Source organism: Musca domestica, unplaced genomic scaffold, assembly GCF_030504385.1.
Source record: "Musca domestica strain aabys unplaced genomic scaffold, Musca_domestica.polishedcontigs.V.1.1 48, whole genome shotgun sequence".
NCBI lineage: Eukaryota > Metazoa > Arthropoda > Insecta > Diptera > Muscidae > Musca > Musca domestica.
The window spans coordinates 7362109-7381507 of NW_026712340.1; the positions used below are offsets into that span (position 1 = coordinate 7362109).

The 19399-nt window shown below is 32.1% G+C and overlaps 2 protein-coding genes across 3 annotated transcripts in view; one reads left to right on the plus strand and one right to left on the minus strand.

The window, feature by feature from the left end:
- The first annotated feature begins 318 nt into the window (after window positions 1-318).
- Window positions 319-2694, plus strand: ODC (ornithine decarboxylase). The gene is given in 7 exon segments (NM_001286891.1): window positions 319-570; window positions 643-892; window positions 1236-1359; window positions 1419-1592; window positions 1668-1916; window positions 2364-2435; window positions 2494-2694. Coding segments are annotated over 7 exon segments (1191 nt in total). The 5' UTR covers window positions 319-395; the 3' UTR covers window positions 2641-2694.
- An 8535-nt stretch (window positions 2695-11229) lies between these two features.
- Window positions 11230-19399, minus strand: part of LOC131804730 (insulin-like growth factor-binding protein complex acid labile subunit) — a 34575-nt gene continuing 26405 nt past the window's right edge. The window contains exons 7-9 of one of the 2 annotated variants that reach the window (XM_059127855.1): window positions 11681-11820; window positions 11398-11610; window positions 11230-11333 (exon numbers count right to left, since the gene is read on the minus strand). In XM_059127855.1, the coding sequence (XP_058983838.1) occupies window positions 11311-11333; window positions 11398-11610; window positions 11681-11820 (376 nt within the window). In that variant the 3' untranslated portion in view covers window positions 11230-11310. Of the gene's footprint in view, window positions 11611-11680; window positions 11821-19399 lie in introns of both variants that reach the window. The other variant, XM_059127854.1, reaches the window with a different exon arrangement.

Below are 19399 nucleotides of genomic sequence, written 5' to 3' on the forward strand. Positions count from 1 at the left end.
AAACGACTTAGAATTCTACACTGATAAAGAATATTTTTACTTTGTTGGGTCTAACATGAGTATTTCAATGAGATCCAAACAGAATTAACTTTGTCATTGTCATAAACTTCCACAGTATGGTTGAGGGTATAATAAGACTTTTAAAGACCGATCAGTTTTATGTAAATCGTGAGTACCGGTGACACAGCCAGTAGTAAGTCAATAGTGGTTTTTTTTCCAGTGCATACGGAAAAATTCTCATTTTGTACTGATAACCTCTGACCACATCTTAAGTGAACAAACTCAATACGTGAAATGTGATGGACTAAATTCTCAAAATAGTCTCACCCTAGACGTCTAGCCAAGCACAGCAGTCAACCCAGAATTGAATCAAATAAAATTTCTAATCTGAAAACATGTTCAAAGAAAATGAAATTAATTTCTATGAAAATGAAATCGATTTGAAACAAGTGATTGCCGGACAAAATTTACAATCCGCCGATGAGGCTTTATTTGTATGTGATTTGACCCGTTTAAAGGAGAAATATGACATGTGGACCAAATATATGCCAAGAGTGAAGCCCTATTATGGTGAGTAGCAAGTGCCGAATTCCAAGTCAAATTCAGTGAATCACTCTTTGTTTTGCGCTTCCTACCATATAGCTGTAAAATGCAATGATGATGGTCATATTGTCAAAACTTTAGCTGAGCTGGGCACTAATTTTGATTGCGCTTCGAAGGGTGAAATAAAACAAGTTCTGGATTTGGGTGTCCATCCGGATCGTATAATTTTCGCCCAGCCCTGTAAACCAATTTCACATTTGGAATATGCCAAGGAAATGGGTGTTATGACCAGCACTGTGGATACTGAATTTGAAATCCATAAGCTGCATAAACATTTTCCAGAATCAAAGTAAGTATAACCCTGGGTATTGGATTTTCACTTACAATTTTTTTGGAAAAATCTGAAAATTATCCTTAGGTCCCTGAAACTTTTCTCTATGGAAAAATTCCTCAAAATTTCTAATTCCGAGGACCGGTTTTTTTTTTTATCAAAAAATCTAGTATTCGATGATTGTTTTTCCATAATATCAATTCGAGTCCCTGAAATAGAAAAGAAAATTCATCAGGTCCCTGAAATTTGGTTTTTTTCTATAGAAAGTTTTTCAGCTGTTGGGATTCATTCCATAGAACAAATTGTAAAACGAAGAATTATTTTCACTAAAAAAAAAACATTTCTTGTATATTCCTTATAGCTTGGTCATACGTTTCCGTTGTGAGGCCAAGGAGGCCCAATGTCCCTTGGGAGATAAATTTGGATGTGATGCTGAAAATGAGGCCACATCTCTAATGCTTTTGGCAAAGAGTCTGAACTTGAAGGTATTGCAATTTATATTTCATTTCTAAGGTGAACTTCATATTGTTTTGCCAAATTCCAGGTTATTGGCACAAGTTTCCATGTTGGTTCCGGTTGCAACGACCTACCAGCCTATGATCGAGCCATTACCATAGCTAAAAATCTCTTCAAATTCGGTGCATTACTTGGCTATGAAATGAATTTGCTTGATATTGGTGGTGGTTTTCCGGGCAGCGATAATAAGAAATTTGAAAAGGTTAGTTGCCATGTTCGGAATGAGACTTGTGTTTTTATGTTATTGTTTTTTTTTTTTTTGGTTTGTATTTTGTAGATTGCCGAGATTGTTAACAAATCTCTGATGCGTCATTTTCCCGATGATAAGGTTAATATTATCGCTGAGCCGGGTAGATTTTTTGTCGCCTCCGCTTATACTTTGATTTGTAAAATTCATGCTAAGCGTGAAGCCCGCTTGCCCAATGGAAAGCTGCTGACTAAAATGTATTATCTGAATGATGGCGTTTATGGGTCATTCAATTGCATTCTGTATGATCATCAACATGCTGAGGTGCAACATTTTGTGGTGAGTAATCGAAATGTATAGAAGGTATTGGGGAAAGAGTGAAATCGAGCGAAGCAAACCCATATGTCAACATGGATAACCCATCCACTGGCGTCAGTACAACCGTGTCTGTTTTTGTGTATCAAGAAAAATTTCGTCTTTCCCTTGCTGCATCACATCTTCACTTAAAGAGCTTTTCGCTGCAAACGAAGTGCTCTTCAGGTCACTTTCACACTCTTGAAAATCCTTCAGAGTTCTTAAGAATTCAAAGTGACTTGCTGCGCCTAAGTGGCACTTCAAAGCTGACTTTTTGGTTTTCAGTGTCAATTGTTTCAAAATAAAAGAGAAGGTCAGGTTAGATGTTAAAAAGATTTAAAAAACGAAGAAAATTATTTAAAAATTTATATTTAAAAATATTTTTTTTATTTGTTGTTTTAATTGTTGAAAATGTCAAATTTATATTTTTAGGACGAAGAAAACGCCGAAGTACCGAAATTTAATTCCCTGATATGGGGTCCAACATGCGATGCCTTGGATAAGGTAATAATTTCTGGAGATAATTTGTCTTTAATTAACTGACCTATGCATCTCATTTTAGATCGCCGAAGATTTACAATTGCCCGATTTGAAATGCGGTGACTTCTTGGCCTTTCCCAATATGGGTGCTTACACAATACCCATTGCCAGCCCGTTCAATGGTTTTATGCTACCCAAAATCTTATATTTTCATAAAGCAAAAATCTGACTAATATTGGAAATAATAATAAAATATGTACAGAATTTGGAAGTTGATAAAGAACAAAAGGTGTTAAAATATTTATTTCATGGCATTTATGAAACATTACAAAAATCAAAAAACTGTGTCAATTTGGGCTGTCCGAATTTCACTGTATCATCCATCTGGGGTAAACTTAAGAACCAACATGGTAGAATTAGGAATGCATACAAATTTCAAATTAGAATATCCAACTTTAAATAAGCATAATTGGATATGCTCTGCCGAATTTCAAAGAAACAACAAATATGCCTGATGAGTCGCTTAACCAACGGCGAAACGTGTTGCATATTGGTAAGTGTGTGAGTGTCTGGCTTTCCTTTTCACTCATCTCGAAAGGGAAATAAATATACAAACTAGAAACACATGATCTTCGCCTTAACAAGGCAAAACACAATTCAGTAAAGAAGGTTCAAAAGTCGAGCAGGGCTGACTCTATGATACCCTACACCACTATTTATATTCTACTCTACTACTCGTAATAAATAAATGTTTGTATTGGAAATTTGTGTGAAGTATATCAAACGAATGCATATGATTCATTCGATGCATGCATATTATGGCTTTAGATCAGTTAGAATTTGAAAATAAAAGCAAATCGGATGAACAATACATATGGGAGCTCTAGCTATATGGCAACCCATTTTCACAAAATTTAACACATTCTTTCAGTCTGAATTCGGTGGTATATGCCAAAATTTATTGCATTCGGACTTATATTAACCATTTAGTGCAAAAAAATATATTAGGGAGCTATAGCTATACAGGGTGAGATAAAAAACTGCGACAAAGTCATATGCCATAATTTTGACATTTTTTTTAATGTTATTGCATGAAAGCAAAAAAATGTCGGAAATAGCATCATATTTTAGAATAAATTTAGATTTGTTCGAATTGGTCACCTTTGATCACATTTATGGTCTTCAAACGGCCAATAAAACCGTCACACGCTGCCCGAATGTTGCTCTGCGGCATTTTGGCCCATTCCCGGCGAAGCGTTTGCTTGAGGTGATCGACACTTGGTATTTTTTAGTGCCAACCTTGCTTTCCAAAATACCCCAGACACAATAGTCCAACGGATTGGTATCCGGAGATTTTAGTGGAAATGAAGTGAGAAACCTCATTTTGTAACCATTCTTGGGTGGCGCGTGCTGAGTTCTGTTGAAATGTCCAATGTTTGTGTGTCCAAGGCTTTAATACACCCTCCAGAATATTGTCGCGATAATATTCGGGATTTATTCTGATGCCGCGGTTGATTAATACGAGCGGAGAGCGACCATTGCCTGTTATGGCGGCCCACACCATCACCATAAACAATCTACGTCTTAACTAATTTCTTTAAACAATCCACGCCTTAACTAATTTCTCGCCTTTAAAAAAATCTTTAAAAAATCCACGCCTTTAAAAAAACTTTAAAAAAATCCACGCCTTTAAAAAAACTTTAAAAAATCCACGCCTTTAAAAAAAACTTTAAAAAAATCCACGCCTTTAAAAAGAACTTTAAAAAAATCCACGCCTTTAAAAAAATCTTTAAAAAAATCCACGCCTTTAAAAAAATCCACGCCTTTAAAAAATCTTTAAAAAAATCCACGCCTTTAAAAAAATCCACGCCTTTAAAAAAATCCACGCCTTTAAAAAATCTTTAAAAAAATCCACGCCTTTAAAAAATCTTTAAAAAAATCCACGCCTTTAAAAAAATCCACGCCTTTAAAAAAAACCACGCCTTTAAAAAAATCCACGCCTTTAAAAAAATCTTTAAAAAAATCCACGCCTTTAAAAAAATCTTTAAAAAAATCCACGCCTTTAAAAAAATCTTTAAAAAAATCCACGCCTTTAAAAAATCTTTAAAAAAATCTACGCTTTTAAAAGAATCTTTAAAAAAATCCACGCCTTTAAAAAAAACCTTTAAAAAAATCCACGCCTTTAAAAAAATCTTTAAAAAAATCCGCGCCTTTAAAAAAATCCACTCCTTTAAAAAATCTTTAAAAAAATCCACGCCTTTAAAAAAATCTTTAAAAAAATCCACGCCTTTAAAAAAATCTTTAAAAAAATCCACGCCTTTAAAAAAATCTTTAAAAAAATCCACGCCTTAAAAAAATCTTTAAAAAAATCCACACCTTTAAAAAATCTTTAAAAAAATCTACGCTTTTAAAAGAATCTTTAAAAAAATCCACGCCTTTAAAAAAAATCTTTAAAAAAATCCACGCCTTTAAAAAAATCTTTAAAAAAATCCGCGCCTTTAAAAAAATCCACTCCTTTAAAAAAGTATTTAAAAAAAATCCACGCCTTTAAAAAAATCTTTAAGAAATCCACGCCTTAAAAAAAACCTTTAAAAAAATCCACGCCTTTAAAAAAATCTTTAAAAAAATCTTTAAAAAATCCACGACTTTAAAAAAATCTTTAAAAAAATCCACGTCTTTAAAAACATCTTTAAGAAATGAGTTCTGGTGGCCAACCGAAGGTGCACATTTTCACCTGACCTCTTTGGCAAGTAAACACGATCATTTTGTTTGTTTACAAACTGCTGGATAATGAATTTTTTCTTACCTGTGAAACCCAAATTCGGCAGTTCAGTTCTTTAGCTGTCTTGAGTCTATTTTCTTTCCGTTGTGGTGTAAGTTCTTGCACTTTTTGGAATTTAAATGGCATTACCTCGAGCTCATTTTTCAAGATTTGCCGAATGGAATATTGCGATATGTTCAGCTCACGAGCCATTTTTCGGCCACTGCGACGCTGGTTTCGATCAAGTCGCTTCTTTACTTTCCGAACCATTTCTGCTTGCTTTCGTCCGCTTCCTTGACGTCGGGCTACGCTACCAGTATCGCGGTAACGAACGTGGTACGAGACACAAAAGATTTATTCACATTTAAATGCTGGAGTGCTCTAACGATAGCCACTTGTGATTTTCTAGCCAAATATAAAGAAATCATACTATCACGCTTGAATTCCATCACGAATGCCTTTTTATACCCTACACAAGGTCAGGGTATTATGTCTTTGTGCATTTGTTTGTAACAGGCAAAAGGAAACGAGATAGACCCATAGTTCCTTTTGATGATCTGCATAGAATCACATTTTGACCTCCGCAGCCGTAATATGTACTCTGCAACAACAGTATTTGGAAAAATATATCAAATATAGCTCAGAAATACATTTGCAAAATTTTATCGAGATCGGTTCAGATTTGGATATAGCTCCCATATATAACTTCGTCCGATTTACCTTTTATTGTGCACCAAACGTCTAATATTTGTTCAAATTGGATGAAATTTGGCACTTATCACCAAATTGAGTCTAGAAGCCAGTATGTCAAATTTGGTTCAGAATCGGTTCAGATATAGCTATAGCTTCCACATATACTGTTCATCCGATTTGTCATATTTGTTACCCACAGCCGTAATATGCACTCCGTAACAACGATATTCAGGGAAATATATTAAATACAGCTCAGAAATATCTTTTATCGAGATCGGTTTAGATTTGGATACAGCTCCTATATATATGTTTATCCGATTTCAAATTAATTGTGCACCAAATGGGCAATACAACTCCGAATTTAAAAGATACAAATGCTTCGGCATATTTAGTCCTTTGAACTTTAAATTATAATTATAATCATAGCGTGTATGATTGAATTCTCCGATAAAAACTTTTAATTGTTATGTGCAGCTCTACTAAATTAGCAAAGTGGTGTAGGGTATCATAAAGTCGGCCCCGCCCGACTTTAAGACTTTCTTTACTGGTTTTTTTTTTAAAGCCGAATATACTCAGAAAACATATCTTTTTATTGTATCATAGTTAGGCCCTTCTATACTTACCATCTCCCTTGAAGTTTTTTCCCCAAAAAAAAGTCTTTCCAATTTTGTTTACTCCGCTCTAAAGTTTTGTGGAATGGATGTATTGCATCCCCATTACAGTTTCGGTTCCATTTATTTAAAAAATGAATATAAATTTTTGTTATCGCTCTATATAAAATTTTTATATAAAGTACATTATAAAAATTGAAGAATTAAAATTATAAAAATTTATATTAAAAAAGTTGTATACTTTTATACCATTGTTAAAAAAAAGATAATATATATTAATATAAAGCGATATTATCAACTCTTTTTAATAAGCTGACCCTTGTGTTATTTGGAGTTGTAGTATAATAACGGTTTATATTGTTAACTTTTACATAGTTTAATTTGAGTTATAACATAGTTTTTATGTAAGCATGTAATTTATAAAAAACAATATTCTGCATATAAAAAGGAACTTAGTCTTATAAAACCTTTGTAGAATTATTTGCCTGTCTGCTATATTTTATATGCTGACCTTTTGATATGTAATAAGCAGATCAGTTGTAAATAATTTAGAAGGTTTTGATTATAAATACAAAAAGGCAATACCAAAAATATTGATAAAAATAATTATAATAATATTTGGAAATTAAAATAGAAATAATAAAAACAATATCAAAAAATATTTTTTTTTTCAAAATATTTGCTTTTAGTTTTGTTTTGGTTTTTGTGCTTCTTAAAAAGCCCCTTTTCCTGTGGCACTTAAGATGATATGTTTCGTCTGAATTTGGTTTTGCTTTTTTGTTTTCTCCAAAAAAAATTCTGAGATGATATGTATTTCGTTTTATAAGCTAATAGCGTTTTTTTTTTTCTTATAATAATTTTTCAAAAATAGTTTTTTTTTCTTTTTTCATGTTGTAGTTTTTCAAAAAAAATGAGCTACAAACCACTTTTTTTTAATTTTGTTTTGCCCTTAAATCAGTTCTTATTTTGCATTTAATTTTTATTTTCATTAATTTTTTCTCAAGCATTTTATATTACTTTTTCAGATCCTTGAAAGAAAGAAAGGGATGTGAGATTTTTTAACTCTCTTAACTGTTATGCATTAATTTTGTAGAGTTTGTGTAGTTGTAGCTTCTGTTTTCATTACACTTAGTTGTAAACATTTAATTTTATTTGTATATTTCTTTTTTTTATAAAATTTCTCTAAAATATTTTCCATAAATACGTTTTAGTAAAAAGGAAACAAAAAAATAAAGAATTCATTAATGATTGTATCTCACAACAACGATAACATTTATATATATGTACTGTCTATATATTTTTATGTGATTTTTGTACCGATAAGCGGGTTTAGGGTTTTTCATTTGTAATATTTAAGATTTAAGGATTTGTTTGAATTTTCCATCAGATGTTAAAGGGAAAAACTACAAGGAAATGACCTTAGTTTCATGTCGATTTTTATATGTATGTATGTTCCTGTTCCTCGAAGTGGTCAATTGTTAGACATTTTTGGAACGGCTTGCTTGTAAAAGCTCATATTTTGCCTAATGGTTTTCTGGCTACGTTCGAGCTATGAGTGTCTGTAGATGTAAATCTTTCAACGGTGCGGACAAGGTTTTCGATATGGTAATAAGTCGTCTACAAGCGAGGAAATTATAAAGAAATCGTATAACTAAAGACTTCCTTCGTGTCCTCACTTCTGCATGTTTTTTTTTTTTTCAATTAGTATAACTCGTATAGGTGAACCATAGATTTAAGACCTTCGATATTTTTGGTATACAGAGTATACTTTATGGGTATTTCATAGGCAGTAACCGTTCTATTTGATTCATGTATTTTTAGAGGATACATAGAACTCTGCAAAGTTCTTTTAAAGTGAAATATTTCTATAAAGAATTTGGAAAATTAAATTTGCATTCTGATGGAACATTTTCTATAGATATTTTATTCGAAAACATAAAATCGATCAACATTCGGACTGAATTTTTTTTTATTATTTAATATGGATGATTTTTTACTGCATTAGAAACCCTTTTTCGCATTGCTTGCATCAATATCCTTTGAGTCTTAAAAAAAAAACAGTTAACATTTTAACACAACTTGGGTTGAGAGTTGTCGTTTCTGAAGCAGGTGGTTTTCTTTGTAGAAATAGTATTTGCGTGGCAAGTGATTTTTTACACATTTTTTCTTTATTGTAAAATTTTTAATTTAATTTTTTTATTTTTTGTTCAAAAGAAGCTCAGAAAAAATGTTTCAATTTATTAGTTAAGTGGACTTTTCGTAGACTACTTTGGGGGAAATTACAACACTGATTGGTTGTTAAATATTAGTTGTTCTGATAAAAAAGAAGTTTATAAAGATCTCTCACTTTTTGATTTTGTAAGGACTTTGAATGTCAACAAAATTATCATCAGGGATCTTGATGAATCCTTTTTTCCTTTCCTTTCAAAAAATGTTATTTACATATATATATATATATATATATATATATATATATATTTTTTTTTTTATATATTCCAGGTATCTTGAAAAATCCTTTATATATATATATATATATATATATATATATATATATATATATATATATATATATTTTTTTTTTTTTTTTATATATATATATTTTTTTAACCTTAGGGATATTAGCGGTTTGAAAAATTCCAGGTATCTTGAAAAATCCTTTATTCGTAAATTCAAGAAATGTTATTACATCTTAAAAAATGTGTACAGGAGACCTGAAGAAAGTTTTTCTTTCAGAAAATGTAACCCAATTCATTGGTTTCCCTAAGGATAATTTTCCCAAAAACATCTTTAAATTCTCTGAGGATTTCTTTATCAAGTTAGTTGTTTCTATAGAACAAAAACCTAAGATTTCCCATGACTGTATTTCCGACATCGATGAGAATTACCCTTTATATTATTAAATAAATAACTTTGGAACTCCGATATCTTACAAGAAGAATCCTCATATTCCTTACAAATACGACTTTAGAATTTCTTACAAAGAAAGTATTATTCGGATAGACTGAGGTCTAGTTTTTCTGCAGAAAAAATCCATTACGTTCCTTTGAAGATCTTTTTTAATTCAACATCCAAATGGGGTAAGATGTTTCCCATAAAAAAATCCCATGGACCCTGACTTTCCAAGAGTAATACTTAGAACCAGAGAACTAAAACTTTAGCATTTTCTAGGTTTCCTAGGTATTCCCTGCCTTACCCCCTGGTAAACATTACCATCGTTCTCCACTCATAAACAAACGTTGTTTTTATAAAAACAACAATAATGGGATTTTGCCTGACGATTTTGCAAAAACAAAATACTATGGTATCCCAAACAAGCAAGCCAAACACTGTTCTTTAGCATTTTCTATAAAAAGTATTCTTTAAGTCGCCTAAGATATCCTCAGAATCAGCAAGGTTTACGTAGACAAAAAATCATCAGGTCCCTTTGGAGTACTTTTTTTTTTGCTGCCGAAAAAGTTTCTTTCATTCATGATAATATAATATATATTTTTTATTATTTAATATCTTTCCCATAGAAAAAATCCTACAAAGGTCTCTGATTTATCAGGGAAAATTCAAATTCTGAGAATTACTATTTAAAACTCTGGGACCATTAGGAGTATATATAGAAAATCTTCCGGTCCCTGAGGATTACATTTTTCCTCGCAATTCTCCATTTTATTCCTCGAGTCTATTGAGGATCGCATTTTTCTTTTAGGCCCGTTACACTGAAACTTACAGTGAAAACTTCCAAAAATATATAAATTATTATTTTTAGCATTAAAAATGCAAACATTTAAAAATATTTAACTTTTAGTTAAATTTAAACACAGAAAAAATTAAAAATAAAATTTTTAATTCATTTTTGGTATATTTTTAAAATATAAATTAACATTGTGATTATGTTCAAATTGTTTATATTAGTTTATTATTTTAAATAAAGTAAAAAAATAATCCTTAATTACAAAATTAAATATAAATACATAATGTTAGTTATCATTAAAAATCAATATGAAGATAAAAATAAAACAAAAAAATATAAATTATAAAAATAATATATAAAATGCTTTATAATTTAAAAAAATATATATATGTGTAGATGCTCTGTTCCAGAATCTGCACGGATCGAAAAAATAGTACTAATAGTACGTTTTTTTGAATTCCCCATAAAGTATGCTACAAAAAAGTTTACTTGTTAATTTCTCATTTCCATTAGTGTTTTCCTAAAAACTAGTGATATGTTTTCGATATAGTGTAGATATTTTGTTTTATGTTTGTTTGTTTTTTTTTTCAAAAAGTTGCAACCATTTATCCCTAGAAGTTACTTGATTGATAAATACATTTAGATGTGGTGTAAAAAAATGAAAATGGAAATAAAGAAATCCAGACCTTAATAATAGATTACACAGACACATATATTGTAAAGTTTAGTGTGTGTGTTCAACAGTTGTCTTACATGTTATATAAATATAATAAGGATATATATATTCCTTTTCTTTGCTATTTTCTTTTTCCTCATCATTAAAAAACCCCGAGAAATAGCAATGCTCGTACTTAAACTAATTTTTTTGGATGTTGTTGCAGTTGTAGTTGATATTCTAGTCTGTTTCTTTTTCTGATATGTAATTGTTTCTTCTGTACGTCTTGCTGTTCATACAACTCGTGTCTGTATGTTGCACAAATAATTTACAACAATTTGTTATTTTAGCAACATTTCGTGTTGTTTGTTTTAACTTAGCTTTTCATTGGTGTCTCACACATACATGTGTAGTAGTTGTTGTTGTACAAAATAAGAGAGTGTCGATAGTCGTAGTAGTAGTAGTTGGTATAGTTATATATTGTAGCGTGCGTTTGTTTACCACTTCCACCACATGATTCCTTTAAAAAGTACACAAAAACGTCACAAGCATATTTACTGGCAGTAAACGCCATAACAACACACCATTTGTGTCCAGTAAATCACTTGCTTCACTGGACGACAGACCGGCACAGTGCATTTTCTCCAGCGGCATCGACTGTACGAAATAATCCCGATTCTCCACGGGCATATGACAGATGGGTTTCTTTTTCTGAGCCATTTCATCGTCTTTGTTCTTGAGATCCTGCAGGAGCTTGGGGAACCAGGTCAACTCGCACGAGCACACCAAAGGATTATCTGAAAGTAAATTGTTGTCATAAGAGAACTTTTATTGTTCGAGCTATTTCCGGAGATATTGTGTACTTGCCTGTTATATCGATTATTCGCAGCGTGTCGATGATGTGCTCCATGATGTCTTGCGGTAAGCGAGTCAATTTATTATTTTGAATATTTAATGTTTCCAGAGAATTTAAATTTTCAAATATCATGCTAGGTAATACCTTGATACTAAAAGAAAGGTTTATTAAGTACAGGTGTTCAAATAATTTTTCTAATTTTAAAAAAAATTGTAAGCTTTTGTTTTCAAATATTCTTTTAATAAATGGTTTGGTTTTAAAGAGACGTTATGAATTTTTAAACACACATTTCGATGGATCATTGTGTGTGTATTATACAGGTAATCAGATATATTATTAAGGAGCTTATTATTAAACAGCTACGCAAAGGCTATAGTCGTGCGGGGCCGACTATGTGATACCCTACAACACTACAATATGTTAGAAGCCCCCTTATGTCCAAATCCATTTTGGAAGATTTCGATTTTGAAATTATGTCCCAGATATTACCCTTAGCTTTTTGACCAGGGACATTTGCCCAAAATTTACCCACTCCGCCATGCTGTGGTTTTACAGTTAAATATAATCCAATGATCATCTAAAATGCTAGACTTATTTCCTGTTCTTAATTATCTTTTCATGCAAAATTTGTTGTCGATTGGTTTCAATTTTGTGATCAGGAAAATTTTTCTGGTTTTGATTCTTTTGAACCCCTAAATATTTTGCGATCATATCCAGAAGCAAGAGTCCTTCTGTATTTTCAAATTTACACTCATCTATATGATTTGCTTGTCTACGATATTTGGCTACATTCGTCAACGAAGTCAGCATAAAAAAGCCAGAAGTTCGCCTTTTGTGTGCTTTGGATTTCGCCTTTAAGTTATATTCAGCGTTTCGGTAGAACAAAAAAATATGTGTATTCTGTGTCATTATTGGCATCTTTTTATGCGATTTTTTGAAATTTTATACTTTTATGCTAAGAGGGCATTCTGAATTGACAAAATTTGTCAAAATCGGTCCAGCCACTTTTGGAGTTATAAGCATTCTAGCTAGCCTCCCCTTCCTTTGTATATACACATTGTATATATTTCGCTATGTATATATATCCGATATATAGACTATTGGCCTCTACGTAATGGTTAGAATTGACCTTTTCGTCTATTTGTGATTTCGCCGGGATTAAAAATTATTCGCGGTTAAATGGAAAATTAAAGTTTTATTAGACACAAATGTTATGGTCTATTTCAACCACTAAATATACCCCAGTGACCATCCAAATTAAAAGGCTTCTGACCAGCCCTAAGCTCTAGCCCCATGCTAACTTCCGCGTCGATTAGTCAAAGCAATAGGCTTCTACCATAACCCCACCTCCATTTCCAATTTCGTGAGGATCGGACCATAATTTTGACCTGTATCGTGATTACAAATTAACGTGGACAGACGGACGGACGGACATACATAGTTAGATCGATTCAGCTCGTCGAGATAGGAAGATCCATATATACTTTCCTATGTGAGAAACCATTATTTCGAGGTGTTACATAATTATTGGCCCAATCAAACTTATGATACCCCCAACACATAGCGTTGTAGGGTATAAGAATCCCGAAACATACAGGGCCGCTCCCATTTTTATTGCTTTTTAAAATATATACTTGCCGAAATTTCAGTTAGTTTCTCGGCTTATAACTCATAATGGCTGCATCGATATTGACAATTCGCGATACATTCCAATAGTATGTGAATACAAATATTTTTATTAAAAAACAAGTAAGCAAAGGCTACAGTCGAGCGGGGCCGACCGTTGAATACCCTACAACACTATAATAAACGATACAGTTTATATAGGCGAAATACTCGAAAGAATTCCACAAGATATTGTGACAAATAATAAAAGAAAGCCATCAGGTTTCGTTCTCTAATTTTGGAATAATAGCAACTTTAACTAATTTGCTCATTTCCAATTTATTGGTAGATGTTGCACGTAAATGGTCTTCCTAGATCTGGAACCAATATTTCCCAAAGACCTATAATCTCTCAGAAGTGGCAAAAGATTAACATTTATTATTGGTTTTTGACTGAAACGCATCTATATGACATACAGACATTCTTCAACGAAATAGTCAGAAGTGCGTCTTTCCTGTATTTGTGAATTCTCCAAAAAGTCACTTACATGGACATTTTCGTATTTTGTATACAAAAGTTGGCAAACTATTTCACACATTGAATATTTTTGGATGGCCATCCAAAACTGCTTGGCTTTTTGCAATGCCCGTAACTCCCATTGAAATGTGCGTGAGGATCGGGCAATAATTACGACCTGCTGACAATTTTGCTGTTTTTTGGTCCATTTCAACCCCTAAATATATGGCGATCATCTCCAAAAAGAGTAGGCTTCTATTCTGACCCTCATCTTATCCCCATGCAAAATTTCGTAAGGATCGGACCATAAATGCGATCTGTATATGATATCCTGATATCCTAACTACTTAGTTTTGTTAGCTGTAGAAATATTACCAAATGTTTAATGCAAAATGAAAATATGCCAAAAATATGACAAAATTTAAATAATATGAGAAAATTTTACAAAATCAATATTTTCATCTTTAGAGAGATATTTTTATGCGATTTTTTAGACGTTTTTTCTTTCCTGCCAAGAGGCCATTCTGAATTAATGAGAACTGTCGAAATCAGTTCAGCCGTTCTCGACATATTAGAGATCTTTCAAGCATATCTTCTTTGATAGACATATATATCGCACATATTTTGCTATATATCCGTTTTGTTGGATGTTAACATCAATGTAAAGATCAGAAGTAACCTTGTGATGGCTTTGTGATTTCGCCGGGATTTAAAATATCACGGTTTAATGAAAAATTTTGAATTTTTTCAACACAAAAGATATGGTCTATTTTACCCGCTAAATATTATCCGATGACCACCCAAATTGGTAGGCTTCTTCCCCGCCCTAAACTCTAGCTACATGCGAAGTTCCGCGTCGATTGGTCTATAATTGCGACCTGTATAGCTACTGCAAAATCCGACATTTTTTCAGTATTTGGTCCATTTTAACCCCTAAACATTTGGCGATCATCTCCAAAAGAAATAGGGTTCTATTCTGACCCTAACCCCACCTCCATTTTAAATTTCGTGAAGATCGGACCATAATTGCGACCTGTAGAGTGATTACAAATTAACATGGACAGACGGACAGACGGACGGACGGACATACATAGCTAGATCGACTCAGCTCGGCGAGCTAGGAAGATCCATATATACTTTCCTATATGGGAAACCAATATTTCGAGGTGTTACATAAATTCTGGCCCAATCAAACTTATAATACCCCCAACACATAGTGTTGTAGGGTATAAATACTATTATGTCTTTGTGCATTTTTTTGTAACATGGAGAAGAATGTGAGATAGACCCACAGTTCCTTTTGATGATTCGTCCGTCTGTCCATGTATTTTTGCAAACAAAGTCGCATTTATTGTCCGAACCAGATGAAATTATGCGCAATCAATTAGCTTGACCCAAGGACGAACCCTATTGAAATTGGAGATAATCGTTCAAAAAGACAAATCCGCCGAAGATATGTATGGGAGCTATATCGAAATCTGAACCGATCTTGATTTGCTGTATTTGATATATTATATATATATATATATATATATATATATATATATATATATATATATATATATATATATATATATATATATAGCATTTTCAGATTAAATGAAACCTTTTGCAATTCAAATGAATCTTTTTGCAGCGGGAATGAAACCTTTTGCAGTGGAATTGAAACCTTTTGCAGTGGAAATGAAACCTTTTGCAACCGAAATGAAACCCTTTGCAACCGAAATGAAACCTTTTGCAACCGAAATGAAACCATTTGCTACCGAAATGAAACTTTTTGCAAATCAAATGAAACTTTTAAATTTATAGAAGGAAAAATAACAAAACATTTATATTTTTAGTAGTTTTTAAATTAAATCAATTAATTATAACTAATATATTGACAAAGAGGATTTTTTATTGATTCTAAATATCTACATTTATTTATATTATTTCTTAAATTTTCAATTATTGTAATAAAAAATGGTTCTTTATTGATTTGATATAAAATGCTTCAATATTATTAAATCCCAAATGCTTAACGCTAAAAAGAGAAATTTAAACAAATTTTGGCCTTTATAGGTATGGCCAGGACTGAAATGTGAAATTAAGCTTTACCACAATTTTTTATAGTTATAGTATACTATTAATCTTTCCTAATAAAGGATTCCCGCTTCGCAGCTTTATTTATTATGGAGATAAAGTAGTCGTGATTTCAGTAGACAGATAAGTGGAAATCATTAAATCAACTATGATCATGATTGTATATACTTTATGGGATCTACGACGAATATTTAGAGGTGTTACAAACCGAATGACAAATTTAATATATCCTCCTTTCCATGGAGGAGATTATAAAAAGGTACCTAATTCGGGTCCTTTGAAAAAAATACCTTGAATAACTTTTTTCAATCATTCTGCATCTACACTTGTGTTTTATGTAAGCTTAAGAAAAAAAATTATAAAAACATAGTTATTAATAATCAATAAAAATTCCTCTTTAACTATATATTAGTTATAATTAGTTTATTTCATTTTAAACCTACTAAAAATAAAAATGTTTTGTTATTTTTCCTTGTATAAATTTAAAAGTTTCATTTGATTTGCAAAAAGTTTCATTTCGGTTGCAAATGGTTTCATTTCGGTTGCAAAGGGTTTCATTTCGGTTGCAAAAGGTTTCATTCCCGCTGCAAAAGGTTTCATTTCCACTGCAAAAGGTTTCAATTCCACTGCAAAAGGTTTCATTCCCTCTGCAAAAAGATTCATTTGAATTGCAAAAGGTTTCATTTAATCTGAAAATGCTATATATATATATACATATTTGCTATTTTTGTCCTCCGCAGCCGAAATATGCACTCTAACGATATTTGGGAAAATATATCAAATACAGCAAATCAAGATCGGTTCAGATTTCGATATAGCTCCCATACATATCTTCGGCGGATTTGTCTTTTATTGTGCAACGAACATGTAATATTGAAATTTGTATGTCAAATTTAGTAAAACTCGGTTCAGATAGTTTAGATAGCTCTTTTTTCTCCACATCCGTAATATCCACTCCCTAATAACGATATTCAATGAAATGTACCAAATACAGCTCAGAAATACCTTCGACAAATTTTATCGAGATCAGTTCAGATTTGGAGATAGCTCCCATATACGTATATCTGATTTTAAGTTAATTGTGCACCAAATATATCAACATATAAGCCAGAACTGAAAAGGCACAAATGCCTCGGCAAATTTAGTAGAAATCGATTCAGAGGATGATATTCCTCTCATATATTAGTCATTTTGGACATTTATTTATAACTAAAATCATAGTTGATATGACTCAAATTTCACAAATTTCCCATAAAAACTTTTATTTGTTGTGTGATGTCCACTAAATATGCAAAGGGTTGTAGGTATCATAAAGTCGGCCCGTCCGACTTTTAGTTTTTCTTTACTGGTTCATGATTAGAAAATACTTCTTAAAGCATCAAAACACTCAAAATCTTAACATACTTTTAAGTTGCGGCTATGCCTAATGAGGAACCAATATTTAACAGTTATTGCAGTTTAGTGGCAGTATTAAACATAAACTAGACGTATATATTCCTATCATCCTAGGAATATTGTATAAAGGTTTTAGAATGCATGAGGTGGATAAAAATAAATAACTTGCAACATGGTCTTCTAAAAGTTACGAATTCAAATTACTTTTGATTGGAAAATGTTGATAAGGCCTTTAAATAATACTGATAATTGAGGTTGGAAAAAATAATGGAATACGACGATATAAAGACAAAGAGGTATTGGTGTATAGGAAATAAATCATAAATTGGACTTTTGTTTTTTTTTTTTTTTTTTGACAGAGGATTTATAAGCTCGGAAATGCTGTTGATTCCTTCCAAATCCCTTAAATCGGCAAGTTATATGCGTAGAAACAGTATTAAAGGACTAGATTTAACTGTACTAAAATCATCAAATTCCAAATTGGAGTACATTTACATTGAAGAATATTAGAAGATAATATTATATGATACCTATATATAAATGAGGACAAATATATATCTTTATACCCTACAACACTATGTGTTGATTTGGCGAAAAATGATGTAACACCACGAAATATTGATTTCCCACATAGGAAAGTATATATGGATCTTCCTATCTCGCCGAGCTGAGTCGATCTAGCTATGTATGTCCGTCCGTCCGTCTGTCCATGTTAATTTGTAATCAATCTACAGGTCGCAATTTTGCCCGATCTTTAGAATAGAGGTGGGGCTAGGGTCAGAATAGAACCCTATTTCTTTAGGAGATGATAGCATAATATTTAGGGGTTGAAATGGACCAAAAACTGAAAAAATTCCTGATTTTGCAGTTGCTCTACAGGTCGCAATTATAGACCAAACGACGCGAAAGTTCCAATTTTGATGGTCATCTGGTAATATTTAGTGGGTGAAATAGTCTCAACATTTGTGTTAAATAAAAATCAAATTTTCCATTAAACCTCGAATATTTTTAATCCCGGCCAAATCACAAATAGACGAACAGGTCAATTCTGACCGTTACGTAGATGCCGATAGTAAAAATATCGGTTATATACAGCGAAATATATACAATGTTTATATACAAAAGGAGGGGATGTTTGTTAAAATGCTAATATCTCAAGAATGGCTGGACCGATTTTGACATATTTTGTCAATTCAGAATGCTCTCTTGACATAAAGGTATAAAATCTAAAAAAATCACAGAAAAATATGCCAATAATGATGCTTATATAGATTTTGTAGTATCGTGTGACATTTTTTTTATTTTTTCATAATTTTTATCGCATGCTATTTTTTTAATTTGGCTTTTAATATTTTGTAATATTTTTTCACCTTACAACACAGTTTGGGGATATTTTATAAGTATTGCAAATATCGTCCGATCCCCACGAAAATTTTCACAAGGGTAGGGTTGGGCTCAGAAGGGCTAGGCCTATTGTTTTCAAAGATGTCCGCAATATGTTAGGGGGTTGAAATGGACCAACAACTAAACATTTTACTGATTTTGCAGCCGTTATAAAAGTCACAAATAGAAACCAAAGGACACGAAATCTCGCATAAAGTTAGAGTTTAGGACAGCGGGCACAATGGACCACTAATTTTGTGTGGAAAAATACCAGCATTACTTACAGGGGATATCCGAAATACACAAAAGGTGAACCTCTGGCTTTTTTATGCTGATTTCGTTGCCGAATATAGCCAAATATCATAGACAAGCAAATCATATAGATGAGTCTAAATTTGAAGATACAGAGGGGCTTCTTGCTTTTGGAGATGCTTGCAAAGTATTTAGAGGTTCAAATTAACCAAAAACAGAAATGTTTTCCGATCACACAATTGAAGCCAATCGACACGCCTGTGAAGAGAGTTAAGGACAGGGAAGAATTCTAGCATTTTGGATGGCCATTGGATTTTATTTAGCTGTAAAATGGACTACAACAACTAACAGCCCGAAGGAGTGCATAAATCTTGGGCAAATGTCCCTAGTCAAAATCCTAATTTCAAAAGCGAAATCTTCCAATATGGATTTGGGCATAAGTGGGCTTCTAACATATTGTAGTGTTGTAGGGTATAACATAGTCGGACCCGAACGAC